This window comes from Scyliorhinus canicula, chromosome 6 (assembly GCF_902713615.1).
Source record: "Scyliorhinus canicula chromosome 6, sScyCan1.1, whole genome shotgun sequence".
Lineage (NCBI taxonomy): Eukaryota > Metazoa > Chordata > Chondrichthyes > Carcharhiniformes > Scyliorhinidae > Scyliorhinus > Scyliorhinus canicula.
Window position 1 is genome coordinate 151,526,130 of NC_052151.1, and position 16,632 is coordinate 151,542,761.

Below are 16,632 nucleotides of genomic sequence, written 5' to 3' on the forward strand. Positions count from 1 at the left end.
GAAGATCCTACCACTGTCCAATGGCAAGCTCAAAACATGCAGCGGGGGTGTGGAAAATCCTGCTCAATATTTCTGTAACTGTTTGATAAAAACAAAGGCAGTTAAGAGTCAACCATATTGCCGTGGATCTGGAATTACATATACACCAAGCAAGCCCAGCAGATTTTCTTTCCTAAAGGGCATTAGGGAACCAGAGGTATCTTTGCTTCAATCTGGTTGCTTGATGATCACCATTATTGACATTGGCTTTTTAATTCCGAATGCATTGCATTAATACATCTTAAATTCCTAGTTGTCATAATTGCATTTGAACTTTTGCACTCCAGTCCATGTCCAAATCTCTGGATTACCAATCCAGTAACATAACCATTCTGCCACCATACCCTCAATTGTCTTTCTCTGTAAAATGATTGTGAGTAAAATTAATTCTTAAACTGATGAATGTCATCTTATTATATTTCTCTGAATTTTCCATAATAGTTCCAAGCCGAAGTAGCGGTCGAAATGTGTATAGAAGAGAGCTGCCTCCTGTCCGGAATCCTCCATCTGTAAGCAGCCTTTTACTATTGTAGATATATCTTTGCCATTATTAAATGCTGGATTAAATATAATGTAGCTGGTGTTATGAAGACTGGTGCAGGATATAACCGATAAACAATCAGTGCTGTTAGCTGATCCAGTTATTTAACCACCATGAACTTAGTTCATTGAACTAAAACAAATACACCTAATTTTACTGGACTCATGCTCAAGAGAATTAAATTTAAAATAATCTCATTTTAATTTTTGACTTGCTCATGACCACCTTTGACATTGGCAGTGATTCACAGTGGCTGCTAGCCCCAGGAGAGATTCCCGATGGCCCGTTGAATAGGGCATGAGGGTCAAATCGGGAGTTCTTGCCAGGCATCAAACCCATTATGAGTCTCCCTGCCCACTCCCCCGGCGTAATCAGATTCCAGCCTCGACAGGGTGAGAAACTGATCCAAACAAATTCAAAATAGAAAGTAGTATGTTCCGCCATCACAGGATTTTCCGCTCCCACAGCCCCCAACTGAGTGGTTTGGCTAGACCCTGTCAGAGGGCAGTTAAGAGTCAACCATATGTCTATGAGTCTGAAGTCACATAGGCCAGACCAGGCAAGGACTTCCCTGAAGGACATTCGTGAACAGATTACTTTTTTTTAATGGTAGTCACCACCACCGGTACTAGCTTTACCAGGTTTCTTTTCTTTTGTTCTTCTTCCAACAATTGTGTTGTGCCAGGCAAACTTTCATCTGTTCTGATAGAGAGTTTTACCTGGAACAGATTATTAGTCTGTCACCAGAGGCTTAAAGCTTGAGGGGTACCACTCCATGCTACGCATGGTGGATGCCAGGAGACCCTCCCACTCTTACTACCCATCCTTGGCATATTGGAAGGATTTTCTGGTTACTACTCAACCTGCTTGGCCACATTATGAAAACACCTTTTTTGGCCATCAAGACTTGGAGTGGGACTCGAACCCAGAGCTTCCAGCTCCGATGCAGGAAACACTACCTACTGCTTCACAAGACCACTGGTTTCTTTCGGTGAATTGCTCACTTTCCTTTCCATGGTTCAATTTTCCAATCCTGGGTGAGACAACTTTAAATTCATGGATAATCCATTTTCATTTAATTTAGTTTTTATTTTTGAATGCTCTGTCCTTCCCTCTCTCTCCTCTTCGCTCCCATTTTTGCCACAGATTCCAACAACAATGCTGCTCCTCACCTCTAAAGCAGCTTCAACATCCTATGGTGAAGTTTCACCATCCTTCCACCCTGTGAATATTAATTGTCATCTCGACACATACTTTAACCCTTCCATTTTTCCCAATCATCCCAAACACTAACCTGCTCCATGCCACTCGACCTTCCCCACCCTGGTGCTCCTCCCCTACTCTACCACCACTACTACTACTACCCACGTTCTTGCTCCAGTTTATTTTTTATTCCCTATGTGCTGCAAGATAGGAGAATGGATGGGACTTTTTGAAAACTGATGACTGTCTGTGGCATATCACAAGAAGAATATTTGGTGTACATAGAACATAGAACATAGAACGATACAGCGCAGTACAGGCCCTTCGGCCCTCGATGTTGCACCGACATGGAAAAAAAAACTAAAGGCCATCTAACCTACACTATGCCCTTATCATCCATATGCTTATCCAATAAATTTTTAAATGCCCTCAATGTTGGCGAGTTCACTACTGTTGCAGGTAGGGCATTCCACGGCCTCACCACTCTTTGCGTAAAAAACCCACCTCTGACCTCTGTCCTATATCTATTACCCCTCAATTTAAGGCTATGTCCCCTCGTGCTAGCCACCTCCATCCGCGGGAGAAGGCTCTCGCTGTCCACCCTATCTAACCCTCTGATCATTTTGTATGCCTCTATTAAGTCACCTCTTAACCTTCTTCTCTCTAACGAAAACAACCTCAAGTCCATCAGCCTTTCCTCATAAGATTTTCCCTCCATACCAGGCAACATCCTGGTAAATCTCCTCTGCACCCGTTCCAAAGCTTCCACGTCCTTCCTATAATGAGGCGACCAGAACTGTACGCAATACTCCAAATGCGGCCGTACCAGAGTTTGGTACAGCTGCATCATGACCTCATGGCTCCGGAACTCAATCCCTCTACCAATAAAGGCCAACACACCATAGGCCTTCTTCACAACCCTATCAACCTGGGTGGCAACTTTCAGGGATCTATGTACATGGACACCGAGATCCCTCTGCTCATCCACACTACCAAGAATTTTACCATTAGCCAAATATTCCGCATTCCTGTTATTCTTTCCAAAGTGAATCACCTCACACTTCTCCACATTAAACTCCATTTGCCACCTCTCAGCCCAGCTCTGCAGCTTATCTATGTCCCTCTGTAACCTGCAACATCCTTCCGCACTGTCTACAACTCCACCGACTTTAGTGTCGTCTGCAAATTTACTCACCCATCCTTCTGCGCCCTCCTCTAGGTCATTTATAAAAATGACAAACAGCAACGGCCCCAGAACAGATCCTTGTGGTACGCCACTCGTAACTGAACTCCATTCTGAACATTTCCCATCAACTACCACTCTCTGTCTTCTTTCAACTAGCCAATTTCTGATCCACATCTCTAAATCACCCTCAATCCCCAGCCTCCGTATTTTCTGCAATAGCCGACCGTGGGGAACCTTATCAAACGCTTTACTGAAATCCATATACACCACATCAACTGCTCTACCCTCGTCTACCTGTTCAGTCACCTTCTCAAAGAACTCGATAAGGTTTGTGAGGCATGACCTACCCTTCACAAAACCATGCTGACTATCCCTAATCATATTATTCCTATCTAGATGATTATAAATCGTATCTTTTATAATCCTCTCCAAGACTTTACCCACCACAGACGTTAGGCTCACCGGCCTATAGTTACCGGGGTTATCTCTACTCCCCTTCTTGAACAAAGGGACCACATTTGCTATCCTCCAGTCCTCTGGCACTATTCCTGTAGCCAATGATGACCTAAAAATCAAAGCCAAAGGCTCAGCAATCTCTTCCCTGGCTTCCCAGAGAATCCTAGGATAAATCCCATCAGGCCCCGGGGACTTATCTATTTTCACCTTGTCCAGAATTGCCAACACTTCTTCCCTACGCACCTCAATGCCATCTATTCTAATAGCCTGTGTAATTAAATCTTTTGCTGATGAGTATATAATGTTGGAGGCCAGAATGATTTTCTTTGATCACCAGCCTTCCCCTCCCCATTATAAACCATCTCAGACCACTTGCAGCAGTGACTGACTCCACTAAACCAAGGAACCATCTTTGCCCCCTCAATCTGTATCTATTTAATTTATCTCAATAATTGTAAAAGTTCTGAACACTTTTATTTGTCTAATGTATGTGATCAAATGCATTCACTTTTTTTTTTGTAGATTATAATCAATAAAAGGGTAGATCACCTCTACAAAAGTAGAAAGTCTGGATTAGACAATTCTGTTTCAAAACACATATGTAAAGTGATTGTAGATTCAATAACAAATAAAGTGAGTACTAGCACATGGACTTATAGGTTGGTATTGTGCCTTCTATAAACGTGATCTGAGTGAATAGAACCTTTCCGCCCCTAAGGGAGCATCCACCCTCCAACTCTCCATGCGCCCCAAGTGCTCCCTCCAAACCCCTCCCCTTCAACACCCCCCCCCCCCCCCCCCCCCACCCCACACACACTGTGAACCACTCGTGTGGCTAAATGCCCTCTCTGTGTCTCCTCTGGAAAAGTTCTCCCATAATCGCTGGGAGAGGGGCCAGACTGGCGGAGGGGGGCCAGACATCAAAATCCTCACCACCTTTGAGGAGTGGGCCCTGAAGGTGACCAGTGTGACCGTGGACAGGGCCACCAGCAGAGGCTGGTGCACGCTTCACCCGGGGGACCTGTCAAACATGAGTTGTTATTGCCTTACTGACTGACCCATCTCTCCCATTGACTACATGTCCATTCTCCTGCAGGTCCTCCAGCTGACAGTGCTGGCCCAGCCTGGGAGGTCCCCTCTCCAGCCTTCCAGGAGACCACCTCAGACAAGAGCACCAAAATAGTCACGCTACACTGTCATCCCCACCCTCCACCAGTGCAAATACACGCACCTCGGTGGAACATGTTGTGGTCAGGCTCCTGGGACACAATCTGGTGAGCACCACACTGCTGATGATGTACATCAGGTGGAGGCAGGAATCCCTAGGCACGAAAGCTGGTCATACTGGATCCCAGGACCCTGATGGATCCCAGACTGATGCTAAGTCTGTGGTATACCCGGAGCTGATGGAGATGATAGGGTGTGGCTGGGACATTCAGAGGGAGATGTCAGCGACACTCCAGTAGACCCATAGCCGCTTGGGAAGTCCCAGAGGCTACAAGCACAGGAGATGTTGCTGGCAATGAGTGGCACTGCTAGGGTGGCGACCACAGTGGAGAGCCTGGTGCACAACGTCAAGTAAATTAAAAAGTAAATTTAGAGTACATGGGCCCTACTTTCACCCTCAGATCAAATGGATTGATCTTCCTGAATAATGGTATAGTTAATTGAGGGTAGGCGATTCTTCACCTTTTTGCAGGACACGGAAAGGGCACCATCTCCCCCCCCCCCGCCCAAAAGTTGACGACTTTTCCTTTTCGACTGGCCCGATTTAATCACGTCACCAGTGTTGTAGCATGAGGCAATACGACGAGGCAGAATTAAATCACAACGATGATTTATTAACAAAGGAAGAACTGGGGCAGCATGGTGGCAGTGGTTAGCATTGCTGCCTCATGGCGCCAAGGTCTGAGGTTCGATCCAGGCTCTGGGTCACTGTCCATATGGAGTTTGCACATTCTCCCCGTTTTTGCGTGGGTTTGCAAAGGTGAAATCTTTGCAAATCCCAAAGATGTGCAGGGTAGGTGGATTGGCCACGCTAAATTGCCCCTTAGTTGGAAAAAATGAATTGGTTACTCTAAATTAAAAAAAAAACAAAGGAAGAACATTATATTACAGATCAACACAGGACAAGTCCCACCGGTCTTACTCTGATGCTCCCCTGCTATCCATGTCTGTGCCCTGGTACCTGACAGGGTCAGGTTCATGTGCTCGGTCCCCATAGGTTCTGGGCACGTCATGTGGCCCATGAAGGATCGCCCCTTAAAGGAGCCACGCTACTACAGCCCCACAGCCATGGACCATTAAACTGGCTTTGTATAATTAGGGAATTCCCAACCCAAGCACCAAAGTATTTCTTCTATACTCCCCAAAACTCTGCCACAGCCATACTTTATTACAGTACATTGCCCAGAGAAAATCTGAGTGTTGGTTAAAGTCAGAGTGCAAGTGGGGCAAAGAATTAAAGTGGCACGTGAGCGTAAGCTTAGAGTCATTCCTGTCACAGGGAATGAAGGTGTTCAATGGCATCCACAATATGAAGGAGACTGCATTGTGAGCAGGAAATACTGGAAGAAGTACAAGTTAATCTCCTGTACTTGTGTGAGAAGGTGCTGGGAATGTAAATAGGTTTTGGAGGTGAGAGAAGAGTGGATTCAGTTAAGGAGATGGACTGCTTTCTCTCTCTTCTCTTGATAGCAACATTCCCCTCCTCTCCTGTTATCTCTATTGTCAGCCCGTTCCCCACCTGAGTCATGCTCATCCCCTGACCAGGTTTGTCTTTGAATGACAGCAAGGGTCCAGGCGCACATTGGGAGCACGCACCTATTGTATTGCGTCTTGTGTCTATTATCTAGCTGCCTTAGCCTTTCATCAATAAACCCCATATGTTTATTACTGGAATTCACCAGTGGATGTCTAGAGCCGCCACAGAGGCCATTCGGCCCATCGTGTCTGCAACGATATCTCCACCAAACCTGAGACGTAATCGACAGACCTGAACTTGAAATTAATATCGCCTTGTATTAATTGTATCCAGTTATTTTAAAAGCTTTGAATTTCTGTTCCGACTCTATTAAAGTATGTAATGTATGTGATTAATTGTACTGACTCATTGCTATTTAATAGATTGATTTCAGCAAAATTGGAAAGTCATCTTCATGGTCTGACTCATACCTGTGTGCAATAAAACACCTGGCTCACAATATCAAGAAGTCAACAATAGAAATAATTGTGAGTACTGGCAAATATAATTTAGAGGCTGCTGCTGAAAGTTTAAGTTGAATCAAGTGAATATGGACTGAATGCAAGATGAAAGAGAATAAATCTTGTTTGTATGTAACATGTCCCAAGTATTCCATTTTAGTTTGATTTTCTTATTTTGAAAAATAACATCTTATCATTACCTAAACAATGCCAGCCAGAGTGTAGAACTGATGCTGTTTAAACGGACTTGATACCATTATCTTCTCGGGCTTCTATTGCAAATCAATAAGTGAGGTTGAAGAGCCACTGGGACAAGAATGGTTGCATATGAACATACAAACAACTAGTAGGGGCAAGCCATTCGGCCCTTCAAGCCTGCTCCGCCATTTAAGAAGATCATGGTCGATCTGATAATAATCTTGAATCTGCATCCCATCTATCCCAGATAACCCATCATCCCCTGGCTTGTCAAGAATCTATCTAACTTTGCCTAAAAAATAGTCAAAGACTGCTCCCACTGACCTCTCAGGAAGAGAATTCCTAACACACTCAGAGAAAAACCTTTGCCTCAGTTTAAATGGGTGACCCCTTATTTTTCAAAAGGCACCTCAAGTTCCAGTTTCTCCCACAAGAGGAAACATCCTCTCCAAGTCCACTCTGTCAAAATCCCTCAGGATCTTTTTTGTTTCAATTAATTCGCCTCTTACTCTTCTAAACTCCAGCAAATACAAGCCTGGCCTGTCCAACTTTTCCTCAGTAAGACAACTAGTCTATTCCAGATGTTAATCTGGTAAACTGTCTCTGAACTGCTTCCAATGCATTCACATCCTTCCTTATATAAGATGACCAATATTGTATCTAACTTTTCTAAGAAGTTGACATTCTTGCTGGCGAGTTCTGCTGATCTCAAGTCCTTGGGGTATACAGTTTAAATACTGAACCTTGTTGTGTCCCTTTTCTCCTGTTAATGCCAGCTACCACAAATCTGGGTCTCCTGCGGTGCACTGAAAACCCAATAAATATCATAAGTGGTTGTTAGCTCTCTGTGGTTAACATCTGGGTAATACTGCTCGATTAGGAATCAAATATCGTTCTTGGGGCTAAAGGGATATTGGGTATTGAACTTGATGATCAGCCATGATGATAATGAATGGTGGAGAAGACTCGAAAAGCCGAATGGCCTCCTCCTGTTTCTATTTTCTATGTTTCTATTAAAGAGATTCAATGGAGGCCAGAAATCATATGATGCTTAAAATCTGATACTGCTTGTCTGATACATCCGACATGGCAGTTACAAATGTTTAATCAAGGATACAAGCAAGAAAGCCAATTGGACCTGGGGGGTATATGACCACCCCAGTTGTTGTGTACCAATAGTACACAATGAATGGAGCAGCGGTCCGTTCCATCTCCGCTCCCAGTTCCCCTAATGCAACCATGCTCCATTATTAGCACTTGCTGCTGAGAGAAAACGTAACTGTTATTAATGTGTAAAGTTGTTAAACTTAATATTAAAGCCTTTCTTTTATTTTTACTACACCCTCTGCCCTTCCCATCTCTGAGCTTACTTGCTAAACCTGAGGAGATCTTTGACTGGCCAACAACTTGACATGGGTGCTGTGGACTTCTTCCAACTAAACATGGGAAACCCAGGGACAGGTTTCAATAGTTTATTCATGGTTCAAGCATGCAGGGAACTACCCCAGAGAAATGCTGGAGTAGAACCCTCCTCTGGCACAGCAATCACATGGAGAGCTTTCTAATACAACTCTCAGCTCCAAGTCACAGATACAGACTGCCAAACAGTTAGTCAGTATGCAGAACATTATTTTTAAAATTCCGATCTTTTCTATGTAGATTTATTATTAAACCTTCATCCAAAAGCTTGCCTGTAACCTTTCAGCTTCAAACTGTCTGCTTTTCTGAGAAGTTGACATACTTGCTGGTGAGTTCTGCTGACCTCAAGGCCTTGGGGTATACAGTGTAAATAACATGTGATATTACTTTAATGCAGGGGTGTTAGATCTATCCCCCCTTTTACTAAACCTATTAGTTCACCCTTAACATGGATATTAATAATTGTAATATTAATAATTTAACATTTTTGTTTGTGTTACTAATAATCGTGTTTATTTGGCACTGTTTTTTGTAGTCTAGATTCCTATCCCCAGTAAAGCGTTCTTCAGAGACTGTCTCCCGTGGAAGAACTTCAGAACGCACAGAAGATACATACCTTCTACCAGTGAGTAGTTCTACAATACATAGTCAGTAACTGTACTGGTGAGTGGTTTTAGCTGTAACACTTAGAGGCTAGTATTGTGTCTCAGAAAATTTAAAGCTGTACCAAGTGAATATGCACTGATAGCAAGATTAAATAAGGTCTCATATATCCCAGGCACTGTAACATGAAATCATTTCCTTTTTACAATGAGCTTCTTATTTTGACAAATAATTTTACACCCTAAACTCTAGTATTAGTGAACGAGTTTAGTTCAGAATATGATTGAATGTGGGAGTATTTGCACACAGAGAAATATTTGCACTGAAAAACACTTGGATCACAATTTTATTTATGCTCAGTTCTATTTCAGTGACAGTCACACAGTTCTCCTAAATTTCATTGAAAAAATAAGCTGGCAAAATGAGAAAGTGTAATGTAAGAGATTGACAACTTGTATAAAAACTGGTTATAAAAGGACAGCAGGAAACATTTGGATTTATTGTCACAGCTACAGTGAAAAGTATTGTTCTGTACACAGTCCAGACAAATCGTTCAATACATGAAAAACATAGGACAGTTCCCCTTTATTACATATAGTTGGTGTTTTGTGACAAAGACATATTAGATACAAGATGCAAAATCAACCATTGGAGCCGAGTGTCCCTGGAGAGGGAGCATGCGGTGTCCACAGGCACCATCAACACCTTCCATGCCCAATAGGCACCACAGGGGTTGGATTGCTTTATAGACCCTCTTAATCACACTTTGATTTGATGTTTGGCAAGTTTCCATTGCTGTTTTTTTAGTTTGGGCAGTTACCCTACCCGGAGCGGCCCCTTTTGATTTGTCCCCGAGTTTGTTTCTTTTAGTATAATTGGTTGATTAACCTTAAAAGACCTGCATAATCAAACACCTGTGGTGCTGCTCACAATAAATTAGAGGATCTCAAAGTATAAATTAGACTGGTTCATCCACAACTCTGCTGTCCATTATGTTATGCCCAGTTCTGTTTTTGTTCTTTGATTCCCGGTGTTTTTTCTTGCACATTCCATCTCGGTGCTGTTGGTGGCGGTGCCTTCAGCTGCCTGGGCACTCCGCTCTGGAATTTCCTCCACAAACTCCACTTCCTCTCCAACTATCTCTCTCCTTTTTAAACCTAAACATTCCTAATAACTCTTTATCTGGCTCTGTGTCTAATTTTGTTTGATAAGACTTCACTAGATTAAGGATGCTATACAAATGTAAGTTCTGGTTACTGTTAGATAAGAGCAGAGAAAACAATCCTGTATCAAATCTATTGTTGGGATGTGTCCGTTTTTATGGCTGCAAAGTGTAATTGTTCCTTATCCTTGAAAGAATGGTAGGTTTATTTAATTCACTTTGCAGGTGAGAATCCTAGTTTTGTTTGACAGATTTAGTTTAATGGTTTGAAGACTTTGTGGCACAAGTATGTTGGGGAGGGAGCTGAAATACAGCATAATATTAGTCTTTCTTTTAGGAAAAGACAGACAATATAAATAGTCTTAATTGTAGCAATCAAATGTTTAACATCATTGTACCAACCTTGAGGCTGTTCGGATTGGGTTGTGTTAGTCTCTTCTTTAGCTTGTTCCAGCAATTCAGAAAATGGGAGTTCAGGGACCCTGTGTCTGTGGACCAATCATGGGTCAAGAATAATCCTTTCCAGTGAGGTAGAATGGTAGAATACATTTGCCAGTGCTTAAGAATGATATACAAGGGTCATACAAAAGGGTTGCAGCAAGTGTATGAGAGAAACACAAGGGTATTAGTTTATTTTTGCGCATGTATATCAGTAGAGATTAAGAAATCTGTAGTGGTGATTGGTTCCTGGGTGGAAAGCTGCAATAGATTTTGGTGCTGTGTTTAAAATGTGACAGACAGTATAAATAAATTTTAATTTAAACACATGCAGAGGTATACACAACGTTTTGAATTGGTGCATTCTGGTGCAGAAAAATTGTAACTGTCAATTATTTCTGTAAAAGATGTCACCTACTGAGCCCGGGTTCAATTGTGGCCTTGGGTGAGCGTCTGAATGGATTTTGTGCTATCTCCCCGTGTCTGCGTGAGTTTCTTCTGGGTGCTGCGGTTTCCTGCCTCAGTCCTGAGATGTGCAGATTAGGTGGCTTGATCACTTAGAAAAATTGTCCCTTAGTGTCCAGGAAAGTGGAGGCTGGGTGGGGTTATGGAGATAGGATAGAGGCTGCGGCATGAACCTGGGCAGGGCCCTCCTTCTGCACTAGGTATTCTATTCTATTCAAGTTTGCTTCCTTTAATTTCAACACTGATCCACTTCAACAACAGAATGATATGATATACAGTGTTATGTGGCCTTGTGTTGCTATCATTATTCTGATTAATTTCCAATGAGCAATACAACTGAAGATCCCCTGGATAGAAACGATTTTTGAGTAATTCAGCCAATAGTTAAGCTTTCTCATACAGCATATCTGTGAGAGAATGACAAACTGTGATGTGTGGCATTAATTTATTTGGTCACTTTACACTTTGATCTGCCAGTGACAGTCACCACAATACAGGCGATGTGATTTCCACCGGCTGTTTCATTGTATGCAAATGAATTCTCAGGAGGTAATGATGTAGTTCACAGGTTATTGTTTGTTATTTACAGTACAGCAGGAGTCCATTCAGCCCATCGTGTCTGCCGGCTTCCAAAATAGCTACCCAGCTAGTCCCATTCTCCAGCACTATTTCTGTAGCCCTCTAAATTAGTCACTTTCAAATATGTCACCAGCTCTCTTTTGAATCCAGCTCCACCACTCCACCTACATGGCTGAAATCTTCAGTCAGGTGACTGGATGTTCTGCTTTCCGATTCATGCAGTCACTGGGAGAATGTTGACACGGACAGTGACCCGGGGCTGGGATCAAACCTGGGTCCTCAGTGCTTTGAGGCAGCAGTGCTAACCTGTTTTCTCAGTTTTAACCCCTTGTTAACAGCCTTAAAATTCCCCTATCATTGCCACTTTGATCTGTGTTGCTTGAATGGGCAGAATTGCTTCACTTGCCTGACTCCCCGCATGTCAATTGAGCTGCTGCTAATCTATCTCAGCTGTGCCTCTGTCCGCACATTCCGTTAGGTAGCCCTTTACTGACCCTACCCCTGCCACTGTGTCTCAGTGCAACCTTCCCTGCTGGTTACACTCCAGCCCCAGTCCTTCCTGACCACTTCCCCAGTGCAACCTGTGTCCTGCAGCACAGTAAAAGCCACCTCCGTCTTAACCCTGGTGTGGTAGCTGCAGAGATTTGCCTGAGACACCCCCACCACCACTCCCAACATGAAACTGATGTGGTGAAGCCTGGGGCTGATTCCTGCAAAACGCGAGGTATGTGAACTAAACTACGTGTGACACGTAGGCCACCAGCTGCAACGCGGTGATACCCTGTTATGCAACACGTTTTAATTGCTCGCTGACGTGTGCTCTCAATCCAGCTCGGAGGGATGATTCTGGCCAGCAGGTGTCATAATGAGATGCTGATTTATGCTAATGACATTGTGGCATTTGGCTGCGGGAAATGCGGCCTGACATTGCTGACTGATGTTCAGATTCACTTCCTTGTTTTGTGTCATCATTAAACGTGTCTTGGGCCTTGTCTCAAGATTTAGCTCTTATGCCTGCAATGACGACCACCACGATCAGGAGAGGAAAATCATGCTGCAGTCTCAGGATACTTTAGTATTTGCTATTTTGGACTGAGATGAGGAGACATTTCTTCCTCAGATGTTTGTAAATCTTCAAAATTACATAACCCACTGAGCTGCCAACATGGCGCTGGAGTTTCTTCCATTCCAATTTTCACAGGACCTCAATTTAGGCATCCAGAGCCTCTGCCAGAAACGGCTGGAGGTCTCATTTAAAGTGGCAAATTGGATCAGGACCTTGGTGTCGTTTCCATCCTAATAAGCATTGTTATCACCCTCAACCCACCCGCAGACACTGGCTGCTGCAAGTCTAGACAATGAACCTTTGCTTTAGTTAGGGAAAAATGAAAGAGAATAAATTCCGGGCGGAAGGTTGGGGGGGGGGTTGTTGGGTTACGGGTATAGGGTGGATACGTGGGTTTGAGTAGGGTGATCATTGCTCGGCACAACATCGAGGGCCAAAGGGCCTGTTCTGTGCTGTACTGTTCTATGTTCTAAATCTTGTTTGTATGCAACATGTCCTAAGTATTCCATTTTAGTTTGATTTTCTTATTTTGAAAAATAACATCTTATCATTACCTAAACAATGCCAGCCAGAGTGTAGAACTGATGCTGTTTAAACGGACTTGATACCATTACCTTCTCGGGCTTCTTTGGGGCCTCACGGTAGCATGGTGGTTAGCATCAATGCTTCACAGCTCCAGGGTCCCAGGTTCGATTCCTGGCTGGGTCACTGTCTGTGTGGAGTCTGCACGTCCTCCCCGTGTGTGCGTGGGTTTCCTCCGGGTGCTCCGGTTTCCTCCCACAGTCCAAAGATGTGCGGGTTAGGTGGATTGGCCATGCTAAATTGCCCGTAGTGTAAGGTTAATGGGGGGATTGTTGGGTTATGGGTATACGGGTTACGTGGGTTTAAGTGGGGTGATCATTGTTCGGCACAACATTGAGGGCCGAAGGGCCTGTTCTGTGCTGTACTGTTCTATGTTCTATGTTCTATTGGAAATCAATAAGTGAGGTTGAAGAGCCACTGGGACAAGAATGGTTGCATATGAACAAACAAACAACTAGTAGGGGCAAGCCATTCGGCCCTTCAAGCCTGCTCCGCCATTCAAGATCTGATAATCTCGAATCTGCATCCCATCTATCCCAGATAACCCATCATCCCCTGGCTTGTCAAGAATCTATCTAACTTTGCCTTAAAAATAGTCAAAGACTCTGCTCCCACTGACCTCTCAGGAAGAGAATTCCTAACACACTCAGAGAAAAACCTTTGCCTCAGTTTAAATGGGTGACCCCTTATTTTTCAAAAGGCACCTCAAGTTCCAGTTTCTCCCACAAGAGGAAACATCCTCTCCAAGTCCACTCTGTCAAGATCCCTCAGGATCTTTTTTGTTTCAATCAATTCGCCTCTTACTCTTCTAAACTCCAGCAAATACAAGCCTGGCCTGTCCAACTTTTCCTCAGTAAGACAACTAGTCTATTCCAGATGTTAATCTGGTAAACTGTCTCTGAACTGCTTCCAATGCATTCACGTCCTTCCTTATATAAGATGACCAATATTGTATCTAACTTTTCTAAGAAGTTGACATTCTTGCTGGCGGGTTCTGCTGATCTCAAGACCTTAGGGTATACAGTTTAAATACTGTACCTTGTTGTGTCCCTTTTCTCCTGTTTAATGCCAGCTACCACAAATCTGGGTCTCCTGCGGTGCACTAAAAACCCAATAAATATCATAAGTGGTTGTTAGCTCTCTGTGGTTAACATCTGGGTAATACTGCTCGATTAGGAATCAAATATCGTTCTTGGGGCTAAAGGGATATTGGGTATTGAACTTGATGATCAGCCATGATGATAATGAATGGTGGAGAAGACTCGAAAAGCCGAATGGCCTCCTCCTGTTTCTATTTTCTATGTTTCTATTAAAGAGATTCAATGGAGGCCAGAAATCATATGATGCTTAAAATCTGATACTGCTTGTCTGATACATCCGACATGGCAGTTACAAATGTTTAATCAAGGATACAAGCAAGAAAGCCAATTGGACCTGGGGGGTATATGACCACCCCAGTTGTTGTGTACCAATAGTACACAATGAATGGAGCAGCGGTCCGTTCCATCTCCGCTCCCAGTTCCCCTAATGCAACCATGCTCCATTATTAGCACTTGCTGCTGAGAGAAAACGTAACTGTTATTAATGTGTAAAGTTGTTAAACTTAATATTAAAGCCTTTCTTTTATTTTTACTACACCCTCTGCCCTTCCCATCTCTGAGCTTACTTGCTAAACCTGAGGAGATCTTTGACTGGCCAACAACTTGACATGGGTGCTGTGGACTTCTTCCAACTAAACATGGGAAACCCAGGGACAGGTTTCAATAGTTTATTCATGGTTCAAGCATGCAGGGAACTACCCCAGAGAAACGCTGGAGTAGAACCCTCCTCTGGCACAACAATCACATGGAGAGCTTTCTAATACAACTCTCAGCTCCAAGTCACAGATACAGACTTCCAAACAGTTAGTCAGTATGCAGAACATTATTTTTAAAATTCCGATCTTGTCTATGTAGATTTATTATTAAACCTTCATCCAAAAGCTTGCCTGTAACCTTTCAGCTTCAAACTGTCTGATTTTCTGAGAAGTTGACATACTTGCTGGTGAGTTCTGCTGACCTCAAGACCTTGGGGTATACAGTGTAAATAACATGTGATATTACTTTAATGCAGGGGTGTTAGATCTATCCCCCCTTTTACTAAACCCATTAGTTCACCCTTAACATGGATATTAATAATTGTAACATTAATAATTGAACATTTTTGTTTGTGTTACTAATAATCGTGTTTATTTGGCATTGTTTTTTGTAGTCTAGATTCATGTCCCCAGTAAAGCGTTCTTCAAAGACTGTCTCCTCTGAAAGCACTTCAGAAAATACATCATCACGAATTGTACCAGTGAGTAGTTCTACAGTACATAGTCAGTAACTGTACTGGTGAGTGGTTTTAGCTGTAACACTTAGAGGCTCGTATTGTGTCTCAGAAAATTTAAAGCTGTACCAAGTGAATATGCACTGATAGCAAGATTAAATAAGGTCTCATATATCTCAGGCACTGTAACATGAAATCATTTCCTTTTTACAATGAGCTTCTTATTTTGACAAATAATTGTACACCCTAAACTCTAGTATGAGTGAACGAGTTTAGTTCAGAATATGATTGAATGTGGGATTATTTGCACACAGAGAAATATTTGCACTGAAAAACACTTGGATCACAATTTTATTTATGCTCAGTTCTATTTCAGTGACAGTCACACAGTTCTCCTAAATTTCATTGAAAAAATAAGCTGGCAAAATGAGAAAGTGTAATGTAAGAGATTGACAACTTGTATAAAAACTGGTTATAAAAGGACAGCAGGAAACATTTGGATTTATTGTCACAGCTACAGTGAAAAGTATTGTTCTGTACACAGTCCAGACAGATCGTTCAATACATGAAAAACATAGGACAGTTCCCCTTTATTAGTGTTTATTGGTGTTTTGTGACAAAGACATATTAGATACAAGGTGCAAAATCAACCATTGGAGCCGAGTGTCCCTGGAGAGGGAGCATGCGGTGTCCACAGGCACCATCAACACCTTCCATGCCCAATGGGCACCACAGGGGTTGGATTGCTTTATAGACCCTCTTAATCACACTTTGATTTGATGTTTGGCAGGTTTCCATTGCTGTTTTTTTAGTTTGGGCAGTTACCCTACCCGGAGCGGCCCCTTTTAATTTGTCCCCGAGTTTGTTTCTTTGAGTATAATTGGTTGATTAACCTTAAAAGACCTGCATAATCAAACACCTGTGGTGCTGCTCACAATAAATTAGAGGATCTCAAAGTATAAATTAGACTGGTTCATCCACAACTCTGCTGTCCATTATGTTATGCCCAGTTCTGTTTTTGTTCTTTGATTCCCAGTGTCTTTTCTTGCACATTCCATCTCGGTGCTGTTGGCGGCTGTGCCTTCAGCTGCCTGGGCACTCCGCTCTGGAATTTCCTCCACAAACTCCACTTCCTCTCCAACTATCTCTCTCCTTTTTAAACCTAAACATTCCTAATAACT

At 42.9% G+C, this 16,632-nt stretch overlaps 1 protein-coding gene across 4 annotated transcripts in view; it reads left to right on the top strand.

Moving 5' to 3' along the window:
- The window catches only part of LOC119967580, a 68,113-nt gene that overhangs the window by 21,554 nt on the left and 29,927 nt on the right, over positions 1 to 16,632 (top strand). For 3 of the 4 annotated variants that reach the window (XM_038800291.1, XM_038800289.1, XM_038800290.1), the window contains 5 exons: positions 481 to 548; positions 3,948 to 4,058; positions 6,552 to 6,656; positions 8,782 to 8,871; positions 15,392 to 15,478. In XM_038800291.1, coding sequence (XP_038656219.1) covers positions 481 to 548; positions 3,948 to 4,058; positions 6,552 to 6,656; positions 8,782 to 8,871; positions 15,392 to 15,478 — 461 coding nt within the window. The remainder of the gene's footprint in view (positions 1 to 480; positions 549 to 3,947; positions 4,059 to 6,551; positions 6,657 to 8,781; positions 8,872 to 15,391; positions 15,479 to 16,632) is intronic. The other variant, XM_038800293.1, reaches the window with a different exon arrangement.